This window comes from Schistocerca americana, chromosome 3, assembly GCF_021461395.2.
Source record: "Schistocerca americana isolate TAMUIC-IGC-003095 chromosome 3, iqSchAmer2.1, whole genome shotgun sequence".
NCBI lineage: Eukaryota > Metazoa > Arthropoda > Insecta > Orthoptera > Acrididae > Schistocerca > Schistocerca americana.
Window position 1 is genome coordinate 813,033,785 of NC_060121.1, and position 25,003 is coordinate 813,058,787.

The 25,003-nt window shown below is 43.3% G+C and overlaps 1 protein-coding gene across 1 annotated transcript in view; it reads left to right on the plus strand.

The window, feature by feature from the left end:
* LOC124607180 (sialin-like) overlaps positions 1-25,003 on the plus strand; it is a 138,343-nt gene that overhangs the window by 62,900 nt on the left and 50,440 nt on the right. The window contains exons 5-6 of the mRNA XM_047139397.1: positions 6,041-6,255; positions 11,286-11,438. Of these exons, the coding sequence (XP_046995353.1) occupies positions 6,041-6,255; positions 11,286-11,438 (368 nt within the window). The remainder of the gene's footprint in view (positions 1-6,040; positions 6,256-11,285; positions 11,439-25,003) is intronic.

A 25,003-nucleotide genomic window follows, 5' to 3' on the forward strand; every position in this document is an offset into this window, starting at 1 on the left:
GGGAATTTTGCTGGCTAATAAGCCGGGCAATATAATCAGAACAAATTGTTAACAATGTACAAGGTTGACCGAGCTGTATCACAGAGAGGAAGCTGTTCCTCTTGATCCTTTAGAATTTACAGACTTTGCCAAGCGCCACTGGAAACTACACCTCAACTGTGACCAGGACAATGATACATAAAACAGAACATCAAAAGACGTTAATCATGCATATAACCGCTTAACTAAATGCCCAGGTATAATGAGTTCATTGCGGCCGACACACTACTACAACACAACCACAATTTATCCAACTTAAAACACGCTCAGTCAGTATAGTCCTTTGGCGGGGGTCTGCCGGTGAGAGTAGACTAGCATAGTCGTAGTGGGCGTTGTCCCGCGGCAAATACTTCCTTCCTCCGTGGGTTGCTCGCCGCACAGTCACCTGTCCAAGCCCTCGGCAGGCTGGAAGCAGTTCAACTGACGTCTTCCGGGTGCCGCGTCTCAGTACCAGAAGAAAATCCTTCTGAATCGGTTGATTCCGTCCAACCGGGAACGTACTGCTTGGTGCAGAAAGCCGTTGACACACGGACAGTGCACTAAACGTTGAGCGTTGAGCGTGCCGAGTTTCTGACGTCATAGTGTCGAAAAATAACGTAGGGGAGCCTTTCCGAACATGCAGAGCAATGTCTAGCAACGAGCGACCTGTCAGTACTCGTGGCACGGCTCAGTATGCACCCTGCATAGTTCTAAAACAGCGAGATAAATTCATATGACTCCCCTGTGGTTTCCCTAATTCTCACACAAGTTTCTTCGTTACTTACGTTAACATAAGCGGCATTTCCCAATAAATGATATGCAAAACTTAATACGTCACCATCTCCAAACGTAATTTTATCATGAAACGAAGTATCCAGGTCCGAAACATTAGGTCGTTCACTATCAAAAGGAAATGTGAATTTAAAGGTTGTCTTCCTATTCAATTGATCCACGTCAGAATTAGAAGACTGTCCCCGTCTGGCACCCGACGCTTACTGTAGGGGAAGAGCTCGCTGCCTCACATATCTGCCCACCACCGGGTCCACAATACTGAAATAAAAAAGGGTGTTGCACTCGACAGGATTCGAACCCACAACTTTTTACATAAGAAACCTTTTAAAAAAAGGAAAAGAGAAAAAAAAGAAAGCTGGTCCTCCATCCTCCTATTTAGCCTTGCGCTTCGGCAACTGTGCATGCAAGAGCTTTAATGGATTGGGAATAACAGCCAACCAGTGGCAAAATACGGGTTTATTAAACCTTGACCACGGTTTCGATACATCACATTATCTATATCCAATGTAGGAGTCCATGACTCTGCCTATTACATGTATCTGTCATCTACTTAAGCAGCACTTAAAATAAATTATTTAGAAGTAGGAGCTCTGTGCTGAGGAGCTTTGTCTTGAAATAAAACAAGCTCTACAGTAGAGAGCTACTATTTTTAAATAATGTTTTTTAAATGGTGATTATGTGGGTGACACGTACATGTACTAGACAGAGTCAACGACTCCCCCATTCGATATAGATTATGTGATTCTACGTACAATACCTTCTGAAGAAGACATATGTAAAACAATTGAAACCATAGTCAACGAGCCGGCCACTGTGGCCGAGCGGTTCTAGGCGCTTCAGTCTGGAACCGCGCGACGACTACGGTCGCTGGTTCGAATCCTGCCTCGGGCATGGGTGTGTGTGATGTCCTTAGGTTAGTTAGGTTTAAGTAGTTCTTAGTGCTAGGGGACTGATGACCTTAGATGTTAAGTCCCATAGGGCTCAGAGCCATTTGAACCATAGTCAACGTTTAATAAACTTGCATTTTGCAACATAGTCAACGTTTAATAAACCTGCATTTTGCAACTGATTGTTTGTTGTTCCCAATCCACTGCAAAACTAAAAGGTAACTTAAAAACCAAACTTAGAGGACTTACGCGCCTGCTTCGTCGACGTTTGTAAATCGATGTTATTTTCAAGGCTTTAGTGGATTACAAGAGATTCTGAATTTTTTTGTCAACTACTCCCAAAACAGGTCCACCAGGGTGAATGGCAAAGGTTATGATCCTGGGACCCTAACCTACACCATCTTTTGGGATCTTGTGCAGGCCTCGGGTGCCTTTCCGAGAGGGCGCAATTTAGTGCTAAAAGAAATAGGAAGTTGTACAAGTAGTATAGCCTGATAGGAATAACAAAATGATAAACAGCTATTTGCTCCCATGACACCTACTACAGTAACAACCAGCCCGTGAGCGAGACTAACATCGCCTTGTGACCTGTTCACCATTTTCATTCTCTTCATCATTCTCATATCGCTCTGCTTCCTCAAGTTCCGGCTCAAATGGCTGTGAGCACTATGGGACTTTACTTCTAAGGTCATCAGTCCCCTAGAACTTAGAACTACTTAAACATAACTAACCTAAGGACATCACACACATCCATGCCCGAGGCAGGATTCGAACCTGCGACCGTAGCGGTCGCGCGGTTCCAGACTGTAGCGCCTAGAACCGCTCGGCCACCCCGGCCGGCTCCTCAAGCACCGGTTACCACAGTCAAACGCTAATAACAATCGCTGCTGCGAACGTAGTTTTTGTGATCTGTCATCAACTTGTGGTTTGATTTCACTACGCTGATTGTTTTATTTTTTTCTTGACACAATGGAATGTTTGAAACTAGCAGCGAAATTGCGCGGAAAAATGACGAAGCGCATACGCTCTTTCGAAGCGAACTCAGTACTGCACGTAGACGGGAATCGTGTAAGACACTGCCGGCCGGTGTGGCCGAGCGGTTCTAGGCGCTTCAGTCTGGAAACGCGCGACCGCTACGGTCGCGGGCTCGAATCCTGCCTCGGGCATGGATGTGTGTGATGTCCTAACTTCTAAATTCTAGGGGACTGATGACCTCAGATGTTAAGTCCCATAGTGCTCAGAGCCATTTGAACCATTTGAAACGACACTCTTTGCCACAGCCATACTGTGCTTACGAGCAACGCGGAAAAGACAACAAATTGAGCCTCATTCCATGAGCAACTGTGAGTCAGTTTGTTATTCTGATCATTTCAGTAGTAGCAGAAGAGGAAAGGTTTGGATTGAACCGTACTAAAATGGGAAGTGGGTGATGTATGAAAGGGATTCTTGATCTGACAATCACTTAGACACAATCCCGTGAGAGCCTCGTTAGATAGTTTCAACAACCAACTCTCAGTGACATACTACAACCCCCTACATATCGCTTCCGCAGGGATCCCGAAGACAAGACTGCATGAATTACAGTGCACACAGGGACTTTTAAACAGTCTTCTTCCCTGCACTCCATATGTGAATGGAACGGGCAAAATCCCTAGTTACCGGTACATTGGGAGCTACCCTCTGTCTTGCACTCGTCTTCAAAGAATGGATGTATCCCTGTGGATCTATATTATTCTTATTACAGACATCTTCTGGTTGTAGAGGAGAGTTAGTATATAAGTTTTAACGAGGAACTGAAATCCGGAAATGCGTACTTCACTGCACGCAAAGAGTGAGCTCTAACCTGTGTACTCCACGCGGAGATCCTGCTGTTCGTTGCAAAGGGGTATCCGTGACTCATACTTTCATACACATGGTGCACGAAACTTGGTGTTCGTCCATGGAGCTTGGAAGTTAACCTTCCTAGTTGTGAATGTACCTGTTTCCCGCAGTCGTTTTTCTAATCGAACAAAAATTGTATGTAACGAACCATCCGGAATCTCTGTGCAACTCTTCCTTTACTCACCAACGGTTAGGCGGAACATTTGGAAGTGATTCGATCTGTAATCTTATTTTGCCGCGCGGGGTAGCCGTTCGGTTGAAGGCGCCTTGTCGCGGTCCGTGCGGCTCCCCCCGTCGGAGGTTCGAGTCCTCCTTCGGGCATGGGTGTGTGTGTGTTGTCCATAGCGTAAGTTAGTTTAAATTAGATTAAGTAGTGTGTAGACTTAGGGACCGATGACATCAGCACTTTGATCCCATAAGACCTTAACACAAATTTTCATATTTCTAATCTTATTTTATATTCAGATGGTACATTTCCAGACAAGGGTTCCGCACCAAAACCCTGGACATTTCGTAATAGGAACTGTGAAACATCGTATAGATATACACGTGTAAATTTCGTACCGGACTGTGTTGAGCAACAGTTCCATGAGACCTACCTCTCCCTGGTATGCAGACACTTGTTTCATGTTGTCGGTTGTTGGTTGGAGCCATTTTCAGTGAGCCAAGTAAGTCAACTGAACGAAAGTGTAAAGAGTATATCTTGTGTTTGTTGTTTTGCTTGTTACGGCTTTCCATTGATTGGCATCGAAACAATCAAAAAGGAATGGTATTATTGGCATACTGGCTGTTGGCTTCTGTCTCGGGTTCTTCGGCCGACGATTTTTCTGACGTTTCACCGTCAGTAGTGGTTGGCATTGTGCGAGCCTCAGTCTCCATTGCTGGTGGCGGACCAGTCCGCCACTTGTGCTCGTCAAACAAACGTCAGCCGGAGAATCTGAGATACTAGCCAACAGTCAATGTGTCAATAAGTGGCAACGAAAGCCTCAATATTTTTGTAATCGTTTTATTGTTGCAAGCAATGCGAAATATGGACAGCGACGGGGGTGTGTGAAATTTGCCCTGGGCGCCAGTTGCCCTAGTTACTCCACTGTCTGCAAGTAGTTTACTTTTTTGTGACATATTGGAACTCATGAATTGCTCACCGCAATGTGTGTGTGTGTGTGTGTGTGTGTGTGTGTGTGTGTGTGTGTGTGTGTGTGTGTGTGTGTCTGTGTGTGGTGTTTAACCCTTTCAGACCGTCTCACTACAACTGTGTACATTAAATATTACTGTCCCGTAGCTGGAAAAGAAATATTTTTCCCCAGTGGAAACTTCATGTACACGTTTGCGAGTGTTCAATATTTTTATCACGTACAAGTGCTGCCAACTGTAGCAGTACGCAGCAGCTTGTAACCGCCAGAATATACGGAAGTGGTTGGTTAGTTACGATCTCGTAAACTGACATACGGCCGGCAGAGCGGTGTGCTGACTACATCCCCTCCATATCCGCAATCAGTGGCGCCTGTGGGCTGAGGATTACACGGCGGCCGGTCGGTAACGTTGGGCCTTCATGGACTGTTCGGGAGGAGTTTAGCATTGCACTTTTTAGGTTGGTTAGTTATATTCCACTGCATATGTAAATATTTTTATTATTGTTGTATTGCATGGTAATTATTGAATGCCCAGAATCTTCCTGGCAGATTAAAACTATGTGCCAGACTGAGACTCGAACTCGGGACCTTTGCCTTTCGCGGGTAAGTGCTCTACCAACTGAGCTACCCAAGCACGACTGACGCCCCGTCCTCACAGCTTTATTTCTGCCAGTATCTCATCCCCTATCTTCCAAACTTTACAGAAGCTCTCCCGCGAACCTTGCAGAACTAGCACTCCTGAGAGAAAGGATATTGCGGAGACATGGCTTAGCCACAGCCTGGGGGATGTTTCCAGAATGGGATTTTCACTTTGCTGCGAAGTGTGCGCTGATATGAAACTTCTTGGCAGATTAAAACTGTGTGCCGGACCGAGACTCGAACTCAGGACGTTTGCCTTTCGTGGGCAAGTGCTCTACCAACTACTGGCAGAAGTAAAGCTGTGAGGAGCGGGCGTGAGTCGTGCTTGGGTAGCTCAGTTGGTAGCGCGATTTCACGCGAAAGTCACACAGTTTTAATCTGCAAGGAAGTTTCATATCAGCGCACACTCCGCTGCAGAGTGAAAATCTCATCACTGAATGGCCAGTTTGTTTATTACAAGAGTGAATGTTTCAAAATTAGTTATTTTAGTCCATAAAAGGAAGCCAACAGTACAAAGCATATTTTGAAAACGAGTATATATGTCTGTATGAATTACAGCACGAAAGACAAATTTTATTCCTCCAGAAAAAATTCGGGCCTGAAAGGGTTAAACAGTCGGTGTAAGAAGCTGGCAGCCATGGTACGTAGTAGTAAAGTAGGTGTTAGTGAAGGCACGTTATTTGTGGCAAGGCATGTACTGGGGCATCGTCGCATCTATGGCGGCGACGGGCGCGCTGTGCGAGACGGCTGCGGGCTGGCCGCTGGCGTTCTACGTGTTCGGCGGCCTGGGACTGATGTGGTGCGTGCCCTGGTACCTGCTGGTCGCCGACTCGCCGGCGCGACACCCGCGCATCGACCCGGCCGAGCGCCGCTACATCGAGGCCAGCATCGAGTCCAGCGCCAGGGTACGCAAAGTACAAACCAAATACTAGGCCGCACTCAATCACATCACCAGATTACTGTATGATTACGAGGTTTTTGTTGTTACGGTCTTCAGTCTGAATACCGGTCTGGTGCAGTTCTTCACGCTGCTTTATTCTGGGCAAGCAAAATTAACGAAACCTACATACATTTGAATCTGACTGCTGCAATCGAAGCTTGATCTCCCCCACCCTCCTCCTCACGCACTCACACACAACTATTCGGACACCTATTAGTGGACAGTAATATAGTCTAAGTCCACTCCTCCTCTTTATGACTGGTTCAAATCTGCTGGGGACACTTCCTATTAGGTGTCTTAATATCTGCCGAGCAATGGTAACCCATTCTACCTCAACAGCCGATAACAGATAAGGTAGTGATTTTGTCTGCTGGGTTTTGAAAGGAAGTCAACGTAACTTATCCCAGAGGCACCTATACGGATATGGTGTCTATTCTTGCGGACATGTCCGGAAGAACAGACACCGTTGATGACCTGCAGCCGTCTAGAATGAAACTAGAATTATACATTAATACCTTCAGCTGAAGTCTGAAAGAATATAATAATTCCAATCCCAAAGAAAGCAGGTGCTTACAGATGTGAAAATTACCGAACAATCAGTTTAATAAGTCACGGATGCAAAATACTAACACCAATTCTTTACAGATGAATAGAAAAACTGGTAGAAGCCGACCTCGGGGAAGATCAGTTTGGATTCCGTAGAAATATTGGAACACGTAAGGCAATACTGACCCTACGACTTATCTTAGAAGCTAGATTAAGGAAAGGCAAACCTACGTTTCTAGCATTTGTAGACTTAGAGAAAGCTTTTGACAATGTTGACTGGAATACTCACTTTCAAATTCTGAAGGTGACCGGGGTAAAATACAGGGAGCGAAAGGCTATTTACAATTTGTACAGAAACCAGATGGCAGTTATAAGAGTCGAGGGACATGAAAGGGAAGCAGTGGTTGGGAAGGGAGTAAGACAGGGTTGTAGCCTCTCCCCGATGTTATTCAATCTATATATTGAGCAAGCAGTGAAGGAAACAAAAGAAAAAATCGAAGTAGGTATTAAAATCCATGGAGGAGAAATAAAAACTTTGAGGTTCGCCGATGACATTGTAATTCTGTCAGAGACAGCAAAGGACTTGGAAGAGAAGTTAAACGGAATGGACAGTGTCTTGAAAGGAGGGTATAAGACGAACATCAACAAAAGCAAAACGAGGATAATGGAATGTAGTCGAATTAAGTCGGGTGATGCTGAGGGAATTATATTAGGAAATGAGACACTTGAAGTAGTAAAGGAGTTTTGCTATTTGGGGAGCAAAATAACTGATGATGGTCGAAGTAGAGAGGATATAAAATGTAGACTGGCAATGGTAAGGAAAGCGTTTCTGAAGAAGAGAAATTTGTTAACATCGAGTATAGATTTAAGTGTCAGGAAGTCGTTTCTGAAAGTATTTGTATGGAGTGTAGCCATGTATGGAAGTGAAACATGGACGATAACTAGTTTAGACAAGAAGAGAATAGAAGCTTTAGAAATGTGGTGCTACAGAAGAATGCTGAAGATAGATGGGTAGATCATATAACTAATGAGGAGGTACTGAATAGGATTGGGGAGAAGTTTGTGGCACAACGTGACTAGAAGAAGGGATCGGTTGGTAGGACATGTTCTGAGGCATCAAGGGATCACAAATTTAGCATTGGAGGGCAGCGTGGAGGGTAAAAATCGTAGAGGGTGACCAAGAGATGAATACACCAAGCAGATTCAGAAGGATTTAGGGTGCAGTAGGTACTGGGAGATGAAGAAGCTTACACAGGATAGAGGAGCATGGAGAGCTGCATCAAACCAGTCTCAGGACTGAAGACCACAACAACAACAACAACAACCTTCAGCTGCTACCGGGCGTTGATATACACCAACTGGGACCGTTGAAAATGTGTGCCCCGGCGCGGATTCGAACCCGTGATCTCCTGCTTACATGGCAGACGCTCTATCCATCTGAGCCACCGAGGGCACAGAGGGTAGCGCGACTGCAGGGACTATCTCGCGCACGCCTCCCGCGGGACCCACTTCTCACGCACTACATACTTAGTGTCCCACCCCAGCACAATCGTTACTCGTGGAAGACATTCTTACCGAGTCCCGTAAGAGTTCAGGGAGTATGCGTGCATCCGCACAGAAGAAGAAGGGCATGGCCGGTGTTGCTAGAGCTGTGTACTTATACGGATATGGTGTCTGTTCTTTCGGACATTTTCACCTGTCCCCGTTGATGTATATCAACGCCCGGTAGCAGCTGAAGGTACTAATATATAATTCTAATTTATCCTATAGGTGTTCCATTGGATTCGTATCAGGACTCAGCGCATGCTAGTCCATTTCAGGAATATTACTGTTCACAAAGCATTTCTTCACATATGCTGCTTTACGATAGCGTGCTTTATCAGGCTGATAGAAAAAACAATCATAATCTCTGAACTGTTCCTCTGCTGTACACAGTACACAGTGCTTTAAAAAAACCAATAAGGGAAAGGAAACGACCGTGGCTTATTTGAAGAACTTTTCACACATTTGCTAGAATTCACAGATGATTTATGAAACCAATAAGAAACCGAAATTAACGTGGTTGGATGGGTTCTGCAAGTCTACGTTACCCATATACAAGCCAACTGTCATACTCACCGCGCTGTTCCGCAGGATACTGCAGCTATATTCAACTGGAAGCAACTGAAAATATTCGGTTCTTCTCTTTATACATGTGGCTAATAATCGTCTGTTATTGTACACCGGCGCTGCATAGTAAACAACATCTTTTCTTTCCCGTTCTAGATATTACTACAAATAAGACTTTGTAACAACCAGATCAGCCAAAGTTGTACACGATTTATTGGATGTCAGAGTATAAAAAAGTGCATTTTCTCTTTTCACTTAAAACGATCCACTCTCGTTTTCTGCTTCTAAATATGGGTCAATTGAAGAATGGGATACAACCCGTCGGCTTTGACCAGCGACTTCATAGCTTACTCGCAGATATTACTGTCTTTATTTTCAAGCCATAGACAATAAAACCGTTATCTTTTGGAGCGAGGCGTCATCATTGTAAATGGCAATAAATGAATGTGTTCCAAAAGACAGGGCTGGACATTTTGTACGATTTTTGTCGTTTGTATTAATTTAAATCGTTTGTGCATTCCAATTCATTCGGTACTTACTTTCATTCTTAGTCAGTTTGAGTTATTGTGGAAGAAATGCTTTTCATTCTGGACAATTTTTACTTTTTGATTTTCGTTTGTGGGTATGGATTTATCTATTCTTATAAATATGGAAGATTTGAAGCAGGGTTCGTCAACTGCAGTACAGAATAAAAATTTTACAGTTGTCGCTTTTTTTCGCCTTCGCTAGCACTAATATTACTACGATGCTTTTCAGTCGATAGTAGTACTAGAGTACGCAAAAAGACCGTTTTCAGTTTAGCAATATAGGTCAACTGAAGAATAGGATACTATGACTCAAGTTAATTAATAATGTCACGTGATTAGGGCCTCCCGTCGGGTAGACCGTTCGCCTGGTGCAAGTCTTTCGATTTGACGCCACTTTCGGCGACTTGCGCGTCGATGGGGATGAAATGATGATGATTAGGACAACATAACACCCAGTCCCTGAGCGGAGAAAATCTCCGACCCAGCCGGGAATCGAACCCGGGCCCTTAGGATTGAGATTCCAACGCGCTGACCATTCAGCTACCGGGGGTGGACATGACACAAGTAAGCGATACACTTAACGGCCGGCCGGAGTGGCCGAGCGGTTCTAGGCGCTTCAGTCTGGAACCGAGCGACCGCTATGGTCGCAGGTTCGAATCCTGTCTCGGGCATGGATGTGTGTGATGTCCTTAGGTTAGTTAGGTTAAAGTAGTTCTAAGTTATAGGGGACTGATGACCCCAGATGTTAAGTCCCATAGTGCTCAGAGCCATTTGAACCATTTGATATACTTAACATAATGTTCGAGGTATGAATGTACGTGGTATATGTCTACCATCTGTTCTCTCTGTCCTATATTCCTTTGTTTCTCAACATTCGTCTTTGCTGTTAAATCTGTGCAATACATCATCTCTGGTAACTTTTGATATCATTGGTCAAAGCCGATGGGCTGTGTCCCATTCTTCAGTAATCCCCTAAATATGCTAATTGATTCTCGCTGCTTTCAAATTTCTTCTCGATAAATGGCGGCCCAAAAATACTCATCACTAGTGTTCGTCCGACAAGGGGAGGAGAGGTGGTGACTTGAAGTTTTTACCAGTGTCTTGGATTAAGTTCAAAAACTTCCCACAGTGCCTCATGAAGCGAGATGATGCGACTCTCGCATGGGTACGTTAAACCCGGCAGTTTCCTTGAGGCTGCTCGAGGGAGTAGGCTATGTTACGTGACACCACACTATACACTCATCCACTGCTGTCACCTACACTCAAAAGACACTCATGAGACAGAATTTTCATACGCCGCGTGGAAACGCACCGTTGTTTGCGGTTAATGAAATAGCTTTCCGATTAGGCAGCTGAACAATGCCTTGGCGTTTCCTATCGAGCGGTGTCATACAGTTATTCCTTCTTTCCATTTACATGTACATGACAGCGGTTAATCACTTGCTGAAACCTGTAAAATGATTTTCCTCGTGGGTAATCACATCTCTTTGTGATCACGGAGCTTCTTGTTTCCTATCTCATTTACTTTTTACCTGCAGCGAGCTTTTTAAACCAAAAGTCTTAATGGGATGAGGTGTGCTAGTGGCTGTACACCAGGCTTATACTTCATTTTTAATATTTATATGGATTATTTTTCGTTGTATGACTCCAAACTCTCTCTCTCTCTCGTTCTCTTTATTTTTAAGTCATGAGACTGTATTTTATTGGTACTGTCCATCCGTGATAATGTACTCAGTATTGTGCAGTAATTAAACAGCAACTAGTACTTAACACCAGTAGCGTGGCATAAGCTGTACTCTGTTTTACTCTGCAGAAGAAACTGCCTGTGCCCTGGAAGAGTGTGATATCCACGCCGGCTGTCTGGGCCATGGTCGCCTTCCTGATCACGTTTGACTGGAGTTTCTACCTGCTCATCACTTCGCTGCCGCTCTACCTTGCCAACATCATGCACTTCGATATGCACAGCGTGAGTACACAACGTCACTAATGGTCCGAACAGCATCCACAGTGAAACATAGCAGACACCTCACAGCCATCAAGTCGCCAGTAGGCACAGAAAATGATCTGCTACACTGGTCGAAACAACGGTCCATTTTTCCAGCACATGAAATGATACTGTTAGGAGCTGACTTTTATCACGATTAGCACAAGATTTCTACTCCCTCCGCAAGATGGCGATTCCATGAAATTTACTGGTACCTATCAGTTCCCTTTGCGAATACTGTTTCTACGTCACGTCACGTCATGCCTTCTATCACTATCCACTAACACATAAAGCAGGTGATCCAGATCTATTGTAAACTTTTTAAACATAAAACACATACAGGCACCACTGATTTCTCTCTGCATTTTATCACCCTAAAAAAAAAGTAGCATGCAAACTAAATCGTCTAACTAAATCCTCTCTTGAGTGTTGTTGTCTGTTGTCCACGATCATAACTTTTGGTTATCATTTTGTTAACTCTGCAAAAGTGTTCATATTTTTTTATGTTAGCTACCGACTGCTTATGAAATTTTAATTTTGAAAAATGCAGGGCCAAAACCCATGAGAAGTCTTTAATTTAACAGCCTGGCAGAACATGACGTGTGAACTCAGGACTGCAGTCTTCCGCAGCTTTATCTAACAAAGAGACTTGGGGAAAATGTTTTTGAAGCGAATTACGTGTATTCCGTCGTAATCCATCAATGTTCCGGAAACAAAATTCTAAGAAGAACTTAATTTAGTGTTAATGTATTTGAAATGTCTTATGTGGTTGAGTTTAGGTTCAAATCATGTGGCGGCAGATTAAGAATAAAGTGCGTGCAGTGTGTATCACGGATGTACAGAAAGTACCATCCCTTAAGCTATAGGGGCTAAATAAAATACTGGAATAAGTGAAGCAAAATTTGTTAGAATAATGTGTAGAGCTTCAAGACTAAACATCTCTCATATTTACACTATCTCTTAACGAGTTGGCAAATTCCCTCTCTACAAAATTCTGTTGACTGAGATAGCCGTGACAGCATCTATAAGTATTTCGATGGAGTTGAATGCATCAGCACCTAGCCACTTTTTTATGAACATAAGAGTTGGAAATAACTGGAAGCCAAGTCTGCACTAGGAGGTGTATGTTCAGACACATCGTATCTAAACTGAGGCAACAATTCTTGTTTGCCGTCCAGATTGTATTGTGATAGAATATAATAGTACAAAAACAAGGCAACGTCAGTCAAGTCACCACGCCGCTTGTTCCGAATGGCCCGTCTCAGTTAATATGTCATAATAGGCTTCCAAAACACCCCTAAACGACATTCCTTTACATCCCAAAAACAGTACGAAAGCGTGGCGTGCTTTCATGCTGTGATTTATGACTGTGCCACCATAGGAAACCTATGTCTCATCACCAGGTATAATTCCGTGCAGTAGACTTGTTCCTGCATCGTAATGAAAAAGAAAATGCAGAGCATAAACCATCCGTTGATTTTTGTGGTTCTCATAAAGATGGTTTGAAACCTAAAGAGAACAGAACTTGAGGGCAGTTGTCCGATTGTTGACATATCGTGAAACACAGGTTTTCACAAAATTTTTCAGTTTTCTGTACGTGATCGCTTTGGACTACAAATCCACGGTCATGACCAAGAACATTCGTATTTGCACTCTTAAACGAATGACACTACTCATCGCATTTACATGCAAAATAAGTTGAGGAAGTAGGAAATTCAATTTTGGAAATCGATATTTTCTGACCTGCTTAAGATAAATTCTGATTTTGCTAGCGCTATCAAATATCGGATTTCCGAGCGTTAATTGTTTTGCGTGAATAATATCTGTAAGTAATCTGTTGCTATTCCGTCAGCACGATGAAGTGAGCAGATCAGTACGTTCGTAATATTTGTAATAAAGAGAATACGATTTCTTTTGGATGTCAGTTCTCTGGAGAAGAAGAGATAATTCGAGAATAGATGTATAAAAATCTTATGCACGAAAATTTATGCGTGAGAGACTCCTCGAACATCAGTACATTTCAATGTGTTGGAGACACGGAATCGTTAGAAAATGTCCTATTGAGAACGAAAGCAATCAAATTTTTTCGCCTGTGATCACCGTGGAATAATCAGTTACAGGAAGAAACTTAATATTTCGCCCCCGTCTGTGAAGGACATCTTCAGTGGTGGTCATAGCTTCTATGGCTGTCCGATTCACACCCTGACTTCCTGCTGAATGAAGTAAAAGTTCGCTTCCGCGAAAACGTGTACTTAGGTACTGTAAAAGGAACATTGGAATGTGGTACCCCCAACAGAAAGACCTCCTCCATGCCAATCAGCATGAATTGCGACGAGGTCGATCACGTGAAACCCAACTCGCACTTTTCTCAAGTGACATCCCGAAAGCCATGTGTTATGGCCTAACGAAAGTACAATCGCCCAGTTATAACTGCTCTGAGATGGTTAATTAGAACTACAACATATGACACAAGAATTCACATTACTGAAGAATGATAGAAAGAGTTACTTAGCTTTGTTGTTGCTGTTGTGGTCTTCAGTCCTGAGACTGGTTTGATGCAGCTCTCCATGCTACTCTATCCTGTGCAAGCTTCTTCATCTCCCAGTATCTATTGCAACCTACATCCTTCTGAATCTGCTTAGTGTATTCATCTCTTGGTCTCCCCCTATGATTTTTACCCTCCACGCTGCCCTCCAATACTAAATTGGTGATCCCTTGATGCCTCAGAACATGTCCTACCAACCGATCCCTTCTTCTGGTCAAGTTGTGCCACAAACTTCTCTTCTCCCCAATCCTATTCAATACTTCCTCATTAGTTATGTGATCTACCCATCTAATCTTCAGCATTCTTCTGTAGCACCACATTTCGAATGCTTCTATTCTCTTCTTGTCCAAACTATTTATCGTCCATGTTTCACTTCCATACATGGCTACACTCCATACAAATACTTTCAGAAATGACTTCCTGACACTTAAATCTATACTCGATGTTAACAAATTTCTCTTCTTCAGAAACGCTTTCCTTACCATTGCCAGTCTACATTTTATATCCTCTTTACTTCGACCATCATCAGTTATTTTGCTCCCCAAATAGCAAAACTCCTTTACTACTTTAAGTGTCTCATTTCCTAATCTAATACCCTCAGCATCACCCGACTTAACTCGACTACATTCCATTATCCTCGTTTTGCTTTTGTTGATGTTCATCTTATATCCTCCCTTCAAGACACCATCCATTCCGTTCAATTGCTCTTCCAAGTCCTTTGCTGTCTCTGACAGAATTACAATGTCATCGGCGAACCTCAAAGTTTTTATTTCTTCTCCATGGATTTTAATACCTACTCCAAATTTTTCTTTTGTTTCCTTTACTGCTTGCTCAATATAGAGATTGAATAACATCGGGGAGAGGCTACAACCCTGTCTTACTCCCTTCCCAACCACTGCTTCCCTTTCATGTCCCTCAACTCTTATAACTGCCATCTGGTTTCTGTACAAGTTGTAAATAGCCTTTCGCTCCCTGTATTTTACCCCTGCCACTTTTAGAATTTGAAAGAGAGTATTCCAGTCAACATTGTCAAAAGCTTTCTCTAAGTTTACAAATGCTAGAAACGTAGGTTTGCCTTTCCTTAATCTTTCTTCTAAGATAAGTCGTAAGGTGAGTATTGCCTCACGTGTTCCAGTATTTCTACGGAATCCAAACTGATCTCCCCCGAGGTCGGCTTCTACTAGTTTTTCCATTCGTCTGTAAAGAATTCGTGTTAGTACTTTGCAGCTGTGGCTTATTAAACTGATTGTTCGGTAATTTTCACATCTGTCAACACCTGCTTTCTTTGGGATTGGAATTATTATATTCTTCTTGAAGTCTGAGGGTATTTCGCCTGTTTCATACATCTTGCTCACCAGATGGTAGAGTTTTGTCAGGACTGGCTCTCCCAAGGCCGTCAGTAGTTCCAATGGAATGTTGTCTACTCCGGGGGCCTTGTTTCGACTCAGGTCCTTCAGTGCTCTGTCAAACTCTTCACGCAGTATCGTATCTCCCATTTCATCTTCATCTACATCCTCTTCCATTTCCATAATATTGTCCTCAAATGCATCGCCCTTGTATAGACTCTCTATATACTCCTTCCACCTTTCTGCTTTCCCTTCTTTGCTTAGAACTGGGTTTCCATCTGAGCTCTTGATGTTCATACATGTGGTTCTCTTATCTCCAAAGGTCTCTTTAATTTTCCTGTAGGCAATATCTATCTTACCCCTAGTGAGATAAGCCTCTACATCCTTACATTTGTCCTCTAGCCATCCCTGCTTAGCCATTTTGCACTTCCTGTCGATCTCATTTTTGAGACGTTTGTATTCCTTTTTGCCTGCTTCATTTACTGCATTTTTATATTTTCTCCTTTCATCAATTAAATTCAATATTTCTTCTGTTACCCAAGGATTTCTACTAACCCTCTTCTTTTTACCTACTTGATCGTCTGCTGCCTTCACTACTTCATCCCTCAGAGCTACCCATTCATCTTCTACTGTATTTCTTTCCCCCATTCCTTTCAATTGTTCTCTTATGCTCTCCCGGAAACTCTGTACAACCTCTGGTTCTTTCAGTTTATCCAGGTCCCATCTCCTTAAATTCCCACCTTTTTGCAGTTTCTTCAGTTTTAATCTACAGGTCATAACCAATAGATTGTGGTCAGAGTCCACATCTGCCCCTGGAAATGTCTTACAATTTAAAACCTGGTTCCTAAATCTCAGTCTTACCATTATATAATCTATCTGATACCTTTTAGTGTCTCCAGGGTTCTTCCATGTATACAACCTTCTATCATGATTCTTAAACCAAGTGTTAGGTATGATTAAGTTGTGCTCTGTGCAAAATTCTATCAGGTGGCTTCCTCTTTCATTTCTTAGCCCCAATCCATATTCACCTACTACGTTTCCTTCTCTCCCTTTTCCTACACTCGAATTCCAGTCACCCATGACTATTAAATAGGATGGCGTATCAAGCGAAATTTGTGATTGGAAGACGTTTTCTTGGTGGCGACGTCACAGCACTTTATCTTGGATGGCTAGTCATCGATAGATGTGAAAGTAAGTTCAGGAGTGCGCCAAGGAAGGTGTTAGGTCTCTTGGTGTTCACGTTTATGTTAATGACCTTGCGGGCAATATTAATAGTAACCTCAGACTGCAGTTGATGCATTTATCTGTAATGGAGTAATGTCTGACAGAAGCTGCATAAATATTCAATCAGATCTTGATAAGATTTCAAAGTGGTGTAAAGATTGGCAACTTGCTTTACGTGTTCACAGATGTAAAACTGTACACTTTAAAAAATAAAAAAACACACAAAACCAAAGAAACTATGTATCCTATGACTATAACATCACTGCGTCACAGTTGGAATCAGTCAGCTCATAGAATCACCCTGGTGCAAGAATTTGTAGGTGTATGAAATGGAACGAGCGCATATTCTCAGTCGTAGGTAAAACAGGTGGCAGTAGTTTATAGGTAGAATACTAGGGCAATGCAATCAGTATAGAAATCAGATTGCATACAAAACGCTCATGCGATCTATCATAGAATGTCGTATTGGACCCGCACCAAATAGGAGTAACAGAGGATATTGAACTATATAGAGGAGGCAGCACGAATGGTCACAGATTTGTTCCATCCATTGAAGAGTGTGACGATGTTGCTGAAAGAGTTGCAATGGAAGACATCTGACCAACTTAAAAAAATGAATCAACGATTATCTTACAAACTCCTATGTTTCGCTCCGATGGAGATTGCTAAGACAAGATTACACTAATTACACCGCATGTAAGGAATCATTTTTCCTGCACTCCATAAGTGAATGGAGTGGGAAAAAGCATTAATAAATGGTTCAATGTAATGTACCCTCTGCCATGCACTTCACAGCGGTTTGCAGTGTATGAATGAAGTTGTACATACACAAATAAGGGTAACAGAAGTGGTCACATACTTGTTTGATCCATGTTAGAGCGTCACGGAGATATTGAAGAAAGTGAACTGCCAAATGAGACGCTAACTGTTCCGTGAAAGATTGCTTCGAAAGTGTTAAGAACCATTATTAAGTGGCAAAAATGAAGCATGGTATAACTCTCTAAGCATCGCTCCCATAAGCATCTTGAAGATCGAAAACTTGTATCAGTGTGATCCGTTGTGTGCGAATCCTAAGGCAAGGGTCGCCACTATGGAAACTAGCTGCGTGTTTGCTATCATGGGACCCTTAACCGATATATAAGTTAGGGGACAGAATCATCATGTAATACAGATCACACCCAAGTGGGTTTATATTGAATCTGTGCAAGGTATGTAAGCAATATTATAAAGGCACTGACAGAAATACTATTTAGGGTGTCTACGCGCTCAAATAGTTTATTCATGAAATTAATTGATCAACGTTACCCTCCAAAAATCATGATGGGAAAGGATTCTGGTGTGTGTGATTGATAAACAGATAAATGTTATCGTGAAAATTAAAATTAAATTTATTTGCTTAAAATGGAACACAAAACTGATACTGAATTTGTACAAGGAACAATCATGCTATGAACATAAACCAAATATGTAAATAGTGCCCATGGGATAGAGTTATTGGCAAGAATCTAGTAAAATCACAAGGCATAGAATCTTTATTACGAGAAGGGGGAGCATAAGGGAACAGGTGAAATGTGTAATACCCATAAACAAGTGGGTAATTGGATGTAGATCCACGATATCCTATGTATAGTACGTGGTTCTGTGAATGCAACAACTGCAAAACCTCAGTTCGAATTTTGGGTGGCTCAAAAATCAACTGAAATCCTCCAGGCCAAAGCTGCGTATATTACCGACAGTACGGTGCAGGGCTGCATGCTGATGATGGTTGCTACTCGTGGTCGGCTCCGCTGCATGGAAATTGCCACCACCTTGGAGTCGGATCGAGACGCGGGCGTGAAAAAACTTGTTCGTCCCGGTGGCGGGACAAGTGGAATTGCGAATGAAATTACTCCGGAATAAGGGCAGCAAAGTACTCGATCGACTCCTGTGGCGGCCAGAAACCAGCTTCTATATTTCTCTTCTGCCCCGCGCCAGAGCGTGACCTTTCCACTGTGTCAGAACTCGTCAATCATCGCCCATAAACAAAGCTTTCGCCAGTTATGGTCTTACAACAAATTCGTGTGGAATCTCACTACCACATCCCATCGATCTAGGCCCAATACAATTCCTTCGCGCCAGTTTCGGATGGTGGCTGCAAACACGTGCTGACGCTACAGTTGAGTAGCCTCCCACAGCCTCTGCCAGGACTTTTTGGGGAAAGCTTTCTGACGATGGCCGCCAATGGAATATGATTAGGGTGCTACATGTGGCGCCGTTCTGTTGGCTACTCCGTGGAGCTCAGCGACTATTTCTCCGAAATGTCCCAAAAAACAGCACAGTCATGGTGCCGAGCTGGCGCGATCCTGACCAAATCATGAGGCTTTTGTGAGAAAACTACCATCAGCAATTGTAAAAGTAGCGAGCGTCCGTCGCTCTAGCCCTTGAGACCCAACATCAATGAGAATGCTCCAGCCACGTTTGAGCATTTGCCCTCCGCACAACCCAAAAGTTACCGCTCGTCTCCAACGTGAGATGAACCGAATTATGATATTTATGCACCCTCTCCCTGTCATGTGCATGCCAATATAGACCCAATTACACTATGTGATCAAAAGTATCCGGCCACCTGGCTGAAAGTGACTTACAAGTTCGTGGCGCTCTCCATCGGTAATTCTGGAATTCAGTATCGTGTAGGCCCACCTGTAGCCTTGACGACATCTTTCACTCTCGCAGGTATACGTTCAATCAGCGGCTGGAAGGTTTGTTGGGGAATGGCAGTCCATTCTTCACGGAGTGCTGCACTAAGGACAGGTATCGATGTCGGTCGGTGAGGTCTGGCACGAAGTCAGCGGTCCAAAACATCCCAAAGATGTCTCGAAACCTGGTAGAAGATCCAAAGCGATTCTGGTCGTATGTGAAGTATGTTAGTGGCTAGAAACAATAAATGCCATCTCTGCACGATAGCAAAGGAGATACCACCGAAGACAGTGCTGCCAAAGCAGAGTTACTAAACACAGCTTTCCGAAATGACTTCACAAAAGAAGACGAAGTGAATATTCCAGAATTCGAATCGAGAACAGCTACCAACAAAATATGTCTCTGAGAGTCTTAACTTCTGAGGTCATCAGTCGCCTAGAACTTAGAACTAATTAAACCTAACTAACCGAAAGACATCACACACATCCATGCCCGAGGCAGGATTCGAACCTGCGACCGTAGCGGTCTCTCGGTTCCAGACTGTAGCGCCTAAAACCGCACGGCCACTCCGGCCGGCAGCTACCAACATGAGTAACGTAGAAGTAAATATCTTCGGAGTAGTGAAGCAACTTAAATCACTTAATAAAAGCAAGTCTTCTGGTCCAGACTGTATACCAATTAGGTTCCTTTCGAAGTATGCTGTGCATTAGCTCCATACTTAACAATCATATACAACCGTTCGCTCGACGAAAGGTAGTAGCGGTAATCCACTAAATTACAGGCCAATATCGTTAACGTCGATATGCAGCAGTATTTTAGAACATATATTGTGTTCGAACATAATGAAATACCTCGAAGAAAACGGTCTATTGACACACAGTCAACATCGTTCCTGTGAAACACTACTGGCTCTTTATTCACACGAAGTGCTGAGTGCTATTGACAAGGGATTTCAGATCGATTCCGAATTTCTGGATTTACAAAAGGCTTTTGACACTGTACCACATAAGCGGCTCGTAGTGAAATTGCGTGCTTATGGAATATCGTCCCAGTTATGCGACTGGATCTCTGATTTCCTGTCAGAGAGGTTACAGTTCGTTGTAATTGACGGAAAGTCATCGAGTAAAACAGAAGTGATTTCTGGCGTTCCCCAAGGTAGTGTTATAGGCCCTTTGCTGTTCCTTATCTATATAAACGATTTGGGAGACAATCTGAGCAGCCGTCTTCGGTTGTTTGCAGATGACGCTGTCGTTTATCGACTAATAAAGTCATCAGAAGATCAAAACAAACTGCAAAACGAATTAAAAGAAATATCGGAATGGTGTGAAAAGTGGCAGTTGACCTTAAATAACGTAAAGTGTGAGGTCATCCACATGAGTGCTAAAAGGAACGAATTAAACTTCTGTTACACAATAAATCAGTCTAATCTAAAAGCCGTAAATTCAACTAAATACCTAGGTATTACAATTACGAACAATTTAAATTGGAAGGAACACACATAAAATTTTGTGGGGAAGGATAACCAAAGGCTGCGTTTTATTGGCAGGACACTTAGAAAATGTGACAGACCTACTAAGGAGACTGCCTACACTACGCTTGTCCGTCCACTTTTAGAATACTATTGCGCGGTGTGGGATCCTTACCAAATAGGACTGACGAAGTACATCGAAAAAGTCAAAGAAAGGCAACACGTTTTTTTATGATCGCGAAATATGGGAGAGAGTGTCACAGAAATGATACAGGATTTGGTATGGACATCATTAAAATAAAGGCGTTTTTCGTTGAGACGGTATCTTCTCACGAAATTCTGATCAGCAACTTTCTCCTCCGAATGCGAAAATATTTTGTTGACGCCGACTTACATAGGGAGCAACGATCACCAAGATAAAATAAGGGAAATCAGAGCTCGTACGGAAAGATATAGGTGTTCATTCTTTCCGCGCGCTATACGAGATTGGAATAATAGAGAATTGTGAAGGTGGTTCGATGAACCCTCTGCCAGGCACTTAAATGTGATTTGCAGACTATCCATGTAGCTGTAGATGTAAATGTAAAGATGTTCTATAGGATTCGGGTCAGGAATCTGTGCAGGCTACTCCATTACAGGGATGCTATTGTAGTGTAACCACTCCGCCATTGGCGTGCATTATGAACAGGTGCTCGATCGTGTTGAAAGATGCTATCGCCATCCCCGAATTGCTCTTCAACAGTGGGAAGCAAGAAGGCGCTTAAAACATCAATGTAGGCCTGTGCTGTGATAGTGCCACGCAAAACAACACATGAAACACTCCAAGACACAACATCAAACACAGGACCACACCATAACACCACCACCTCTGAATTTTACTGTTGGCACTAGACACGCTGGCAGATGACGTTCACCGGGCATTCGCCATACCCACACCCTGCCATCGGATAGCGACATTGTTTACCGTGATTCGTCACTCCACACAACGTTTCTCCACTGTTCAGTCGGCTAATGTTTGCGCTCCTTACGCCAAGCGAGGCGTCGTTTGGAATCTACCGGCGAGATATGTGGCTTCTGAGCAGCCGCTCGACCATGAAATCCAAATTTTCTCACCTCCCGGCTAACTATCATAGTGCTTGCAGTCGATCCTAATGCAGTTTGGAATTCCTGTGTGATGGTCAGGATAGATGTCTACCTTTCACACATTACTACGCTCTTCAACTGTCGGCGGCCTCTGTCAGTCAACAGACGAGGTCGGCCTATTCACTTTTGCGCTGTACGTGTCCCTTCACGTTTCCACTTCACCATCACATCGAAAACAGTGGACGTAGGGATATTTGGCAGTGCGGAAATCTCGCGTACAGACGTATGACACAAGTGACACCCGATCACCTGACCACGTTCGAATTCCGTGAGTTCCGAGAAGCCCTCCATTCTGCTCTCTCATGATGCCTAATGACTACTGAGGAGTAGTGGCAGCACAATGTACCTAATATGAAAAACGTATGTTTTTGGGGGTGTCCGGGTACTTTTGATCACATAGTGTACCTACCGTTAGCCTGACGATGTAATATAGCAGCAAAGTGACATTAATGTGCATGTATGCAAATTGAGATTTTAGAAATGCACGATAGGCTGCTATGATGGTCCTTAATGAGTGTATAAAGAGGCTAGAGGATTTGTCGCCTTGCAGACTAATTACAGCACACGCCGATGTGTTTAAGCAAATGATTTCTCCTGCGCTCCATACGTGACTGGAATGGGAAGAATCCCCAATAATTTGTATAATGGGAAGAGTCCTCTGTCATGTGCTTCTCAGTGGTTTGCAGAATATGGATGCAGATGGAAAAATGACTCTAAGAATATGAGAACAACTGTAGGAGGGGAAAAACAGACAGATCAGCTGTTGCGGAACACGCTTTTCAACCAGGAAACCATCAGATTCCATTTGATAAATCAGGTCCTGGCTGCTATGAGCGGTCACTACCACAGGGTAAACAAAGCGACAAACAGATTACTAAACCCGCCAGTAATTTTAGTCGGGAGGTCGTGAAATTGGATGTTATAAAGGGTGTCCTAGCTATTTTGTCCACCCAAAATATCTCTGGAACAATAACAGCTATTGGAAAACGACTTTCACCAGTATCAATGTAGGGCCGGGGCCCATCAATGTACATATTTGGAAACATTCTAAAACGAAAGCATATGTGTTTTTTAACACAAACTTGTTTTTTTTTAAATGGACCTCCTATATTTTTTCTTCAGCAATCCATAGCATGACAAAGCACATACACAATGGCGTTGATTGCATCGCAATATTCCCATTACATCCCGAGATATTGAGACGCGAAGTTGACGCTTGAAACACCCGACATGCGCTGCTAGCGCACGTCCTGAGGCTCAGGCGTGAACCCCATGCTGCCCGTAATTACTCTGATACACGACTACACTGGCAAGTGGTGTACTGCACGCCAAAGCAACAACAAATGGGATGCTCGAGGGTGGTGGAGTACAGGAGTTTGCATGGGTCGCAAATCATAAACAAGGCGAAGTGGTAACTGTGGCAGTAGTGGGAACTACGTTGGACACTTGACTAGGTAGAGCCAGGCCCTGCGCGACAGGCACAATGGGTCATATAACGCATTAGATAAACCTTATTTTGGGTGTGCAGGATAAATAAGACAACCTGACGAGTGTACACCGATCGGTACTCGTTCATATTGTGTACGTAGATGCGTAAAACGTGCAAGAGGGAAACCATTATGTGCTTATGAGAGTTGATGGCAGCAGACCGTATTATTCGTTTCGGACCTCTTGATAAGAATGGAGGTGTGATTACGCATGTCAATCACATCGCGATTACGGGCAGCATGGGGTTCACGCCTGAGCCTCAGGACGTGCTCTAGCAGCGCATGTCGGGTGTTTCAAGCGTCAACTTCGCGTCTCAATATCTCGGGATGTAATGGGAATATTGCGATGCAATCAACGCCATTGTGTATGTGCTTTGTCATGCTATGGATTGCTGAAGAAAAACTATAGGAGGTCCATTTAAAAAAAAACATAAGTTTGTGTTAAAAAACACATATGCTTTCGTTTTAGAATGTTTCCAAATATGTACAGTCATGGGCCGCAGCCCTACATTGATACTGGTGAAAGTCGTTTTCCAATAGCTGTTATTGTTCCAGAGATATTTTGAGTGGACAAGATAGCTGGGACACCCTGTATACAAGAAATCTACCCGTACTTGCAAATGTGGACAACCATCAACTGTACAATGCAATGACGGCAATGAAAATTTGTGCTGGACTGGAACGCGAACCCGGATTTTCCACTATTTGTGATTGATTGAGTTATCGTTAGGCTATCCAGGCACGCTTCACGACCAGTCCCAGACTTCCATATGTCCGAGTGAACATTGATTGCACCGTACTTCTGAACAACACAGGCACTGCGATATCGTATGTATGGTACATGGTTTCCGGTGCTGAAGAAGATGTGCACCGGTCTTACACCGTGGGGCGAATGTAATGGCGGACGACAGCAACAGACAGCAACTAATTGCGCTCGAATTTTGAAAACATATTACGTCACGGTTCTGTTTGGGAGTACGCGGAAACGAGGTTTATGTCTATCAGCTACGAGACAGGATGTGACCTTTATAGAAGCTACAACCGTCCACTCTATCAAATGATTGTTATGATTCTCGTCGTCAGTTGTTATGATGACAGGTGGCCAATGCTAAAGAGAAACATATACTGCAGGTTTGGCAGTGAAGTCGGTAAGGAGCTGGCTGCATACTTTGTATCTGCAACGACTGAAATAATTAGTAGGCGTTGGTAAAAAATAATATATATTGTACTTAACTTGTGGTACAGGTTTTTTCATATGTTGCATACATATAATTACAAACATATCTAGAGAGGCATTACTTATGTCGTACTTGACAAAGCGCCTTGCTAGAGATTGCTTCCTATCAGCTGAAAGCACTCCTAGTTGACGTCCCGAGCAAGAGTGGGCGAGAGCTCGCTACATACTTGTCACAAGCCGCGGGGCGGCGCTAGTCGCGACTCGCGGGTCCAGCAATATCTATTACGGACCGCGATCAATAACTGCAACCCCTAACAAGTGTGGTATCGAACGTTGATACCACAATGGGCTTATAGAATCCCATTATAAAAACATTTGGTTTGTAATAAGAAACAAATCGACGTTTTCCTTTGAAACTGAAAGGCTCTTGAAACACGTGATGAGCAGAAGGAAATTTTCACTTGCAGCGAGATGTGAACAG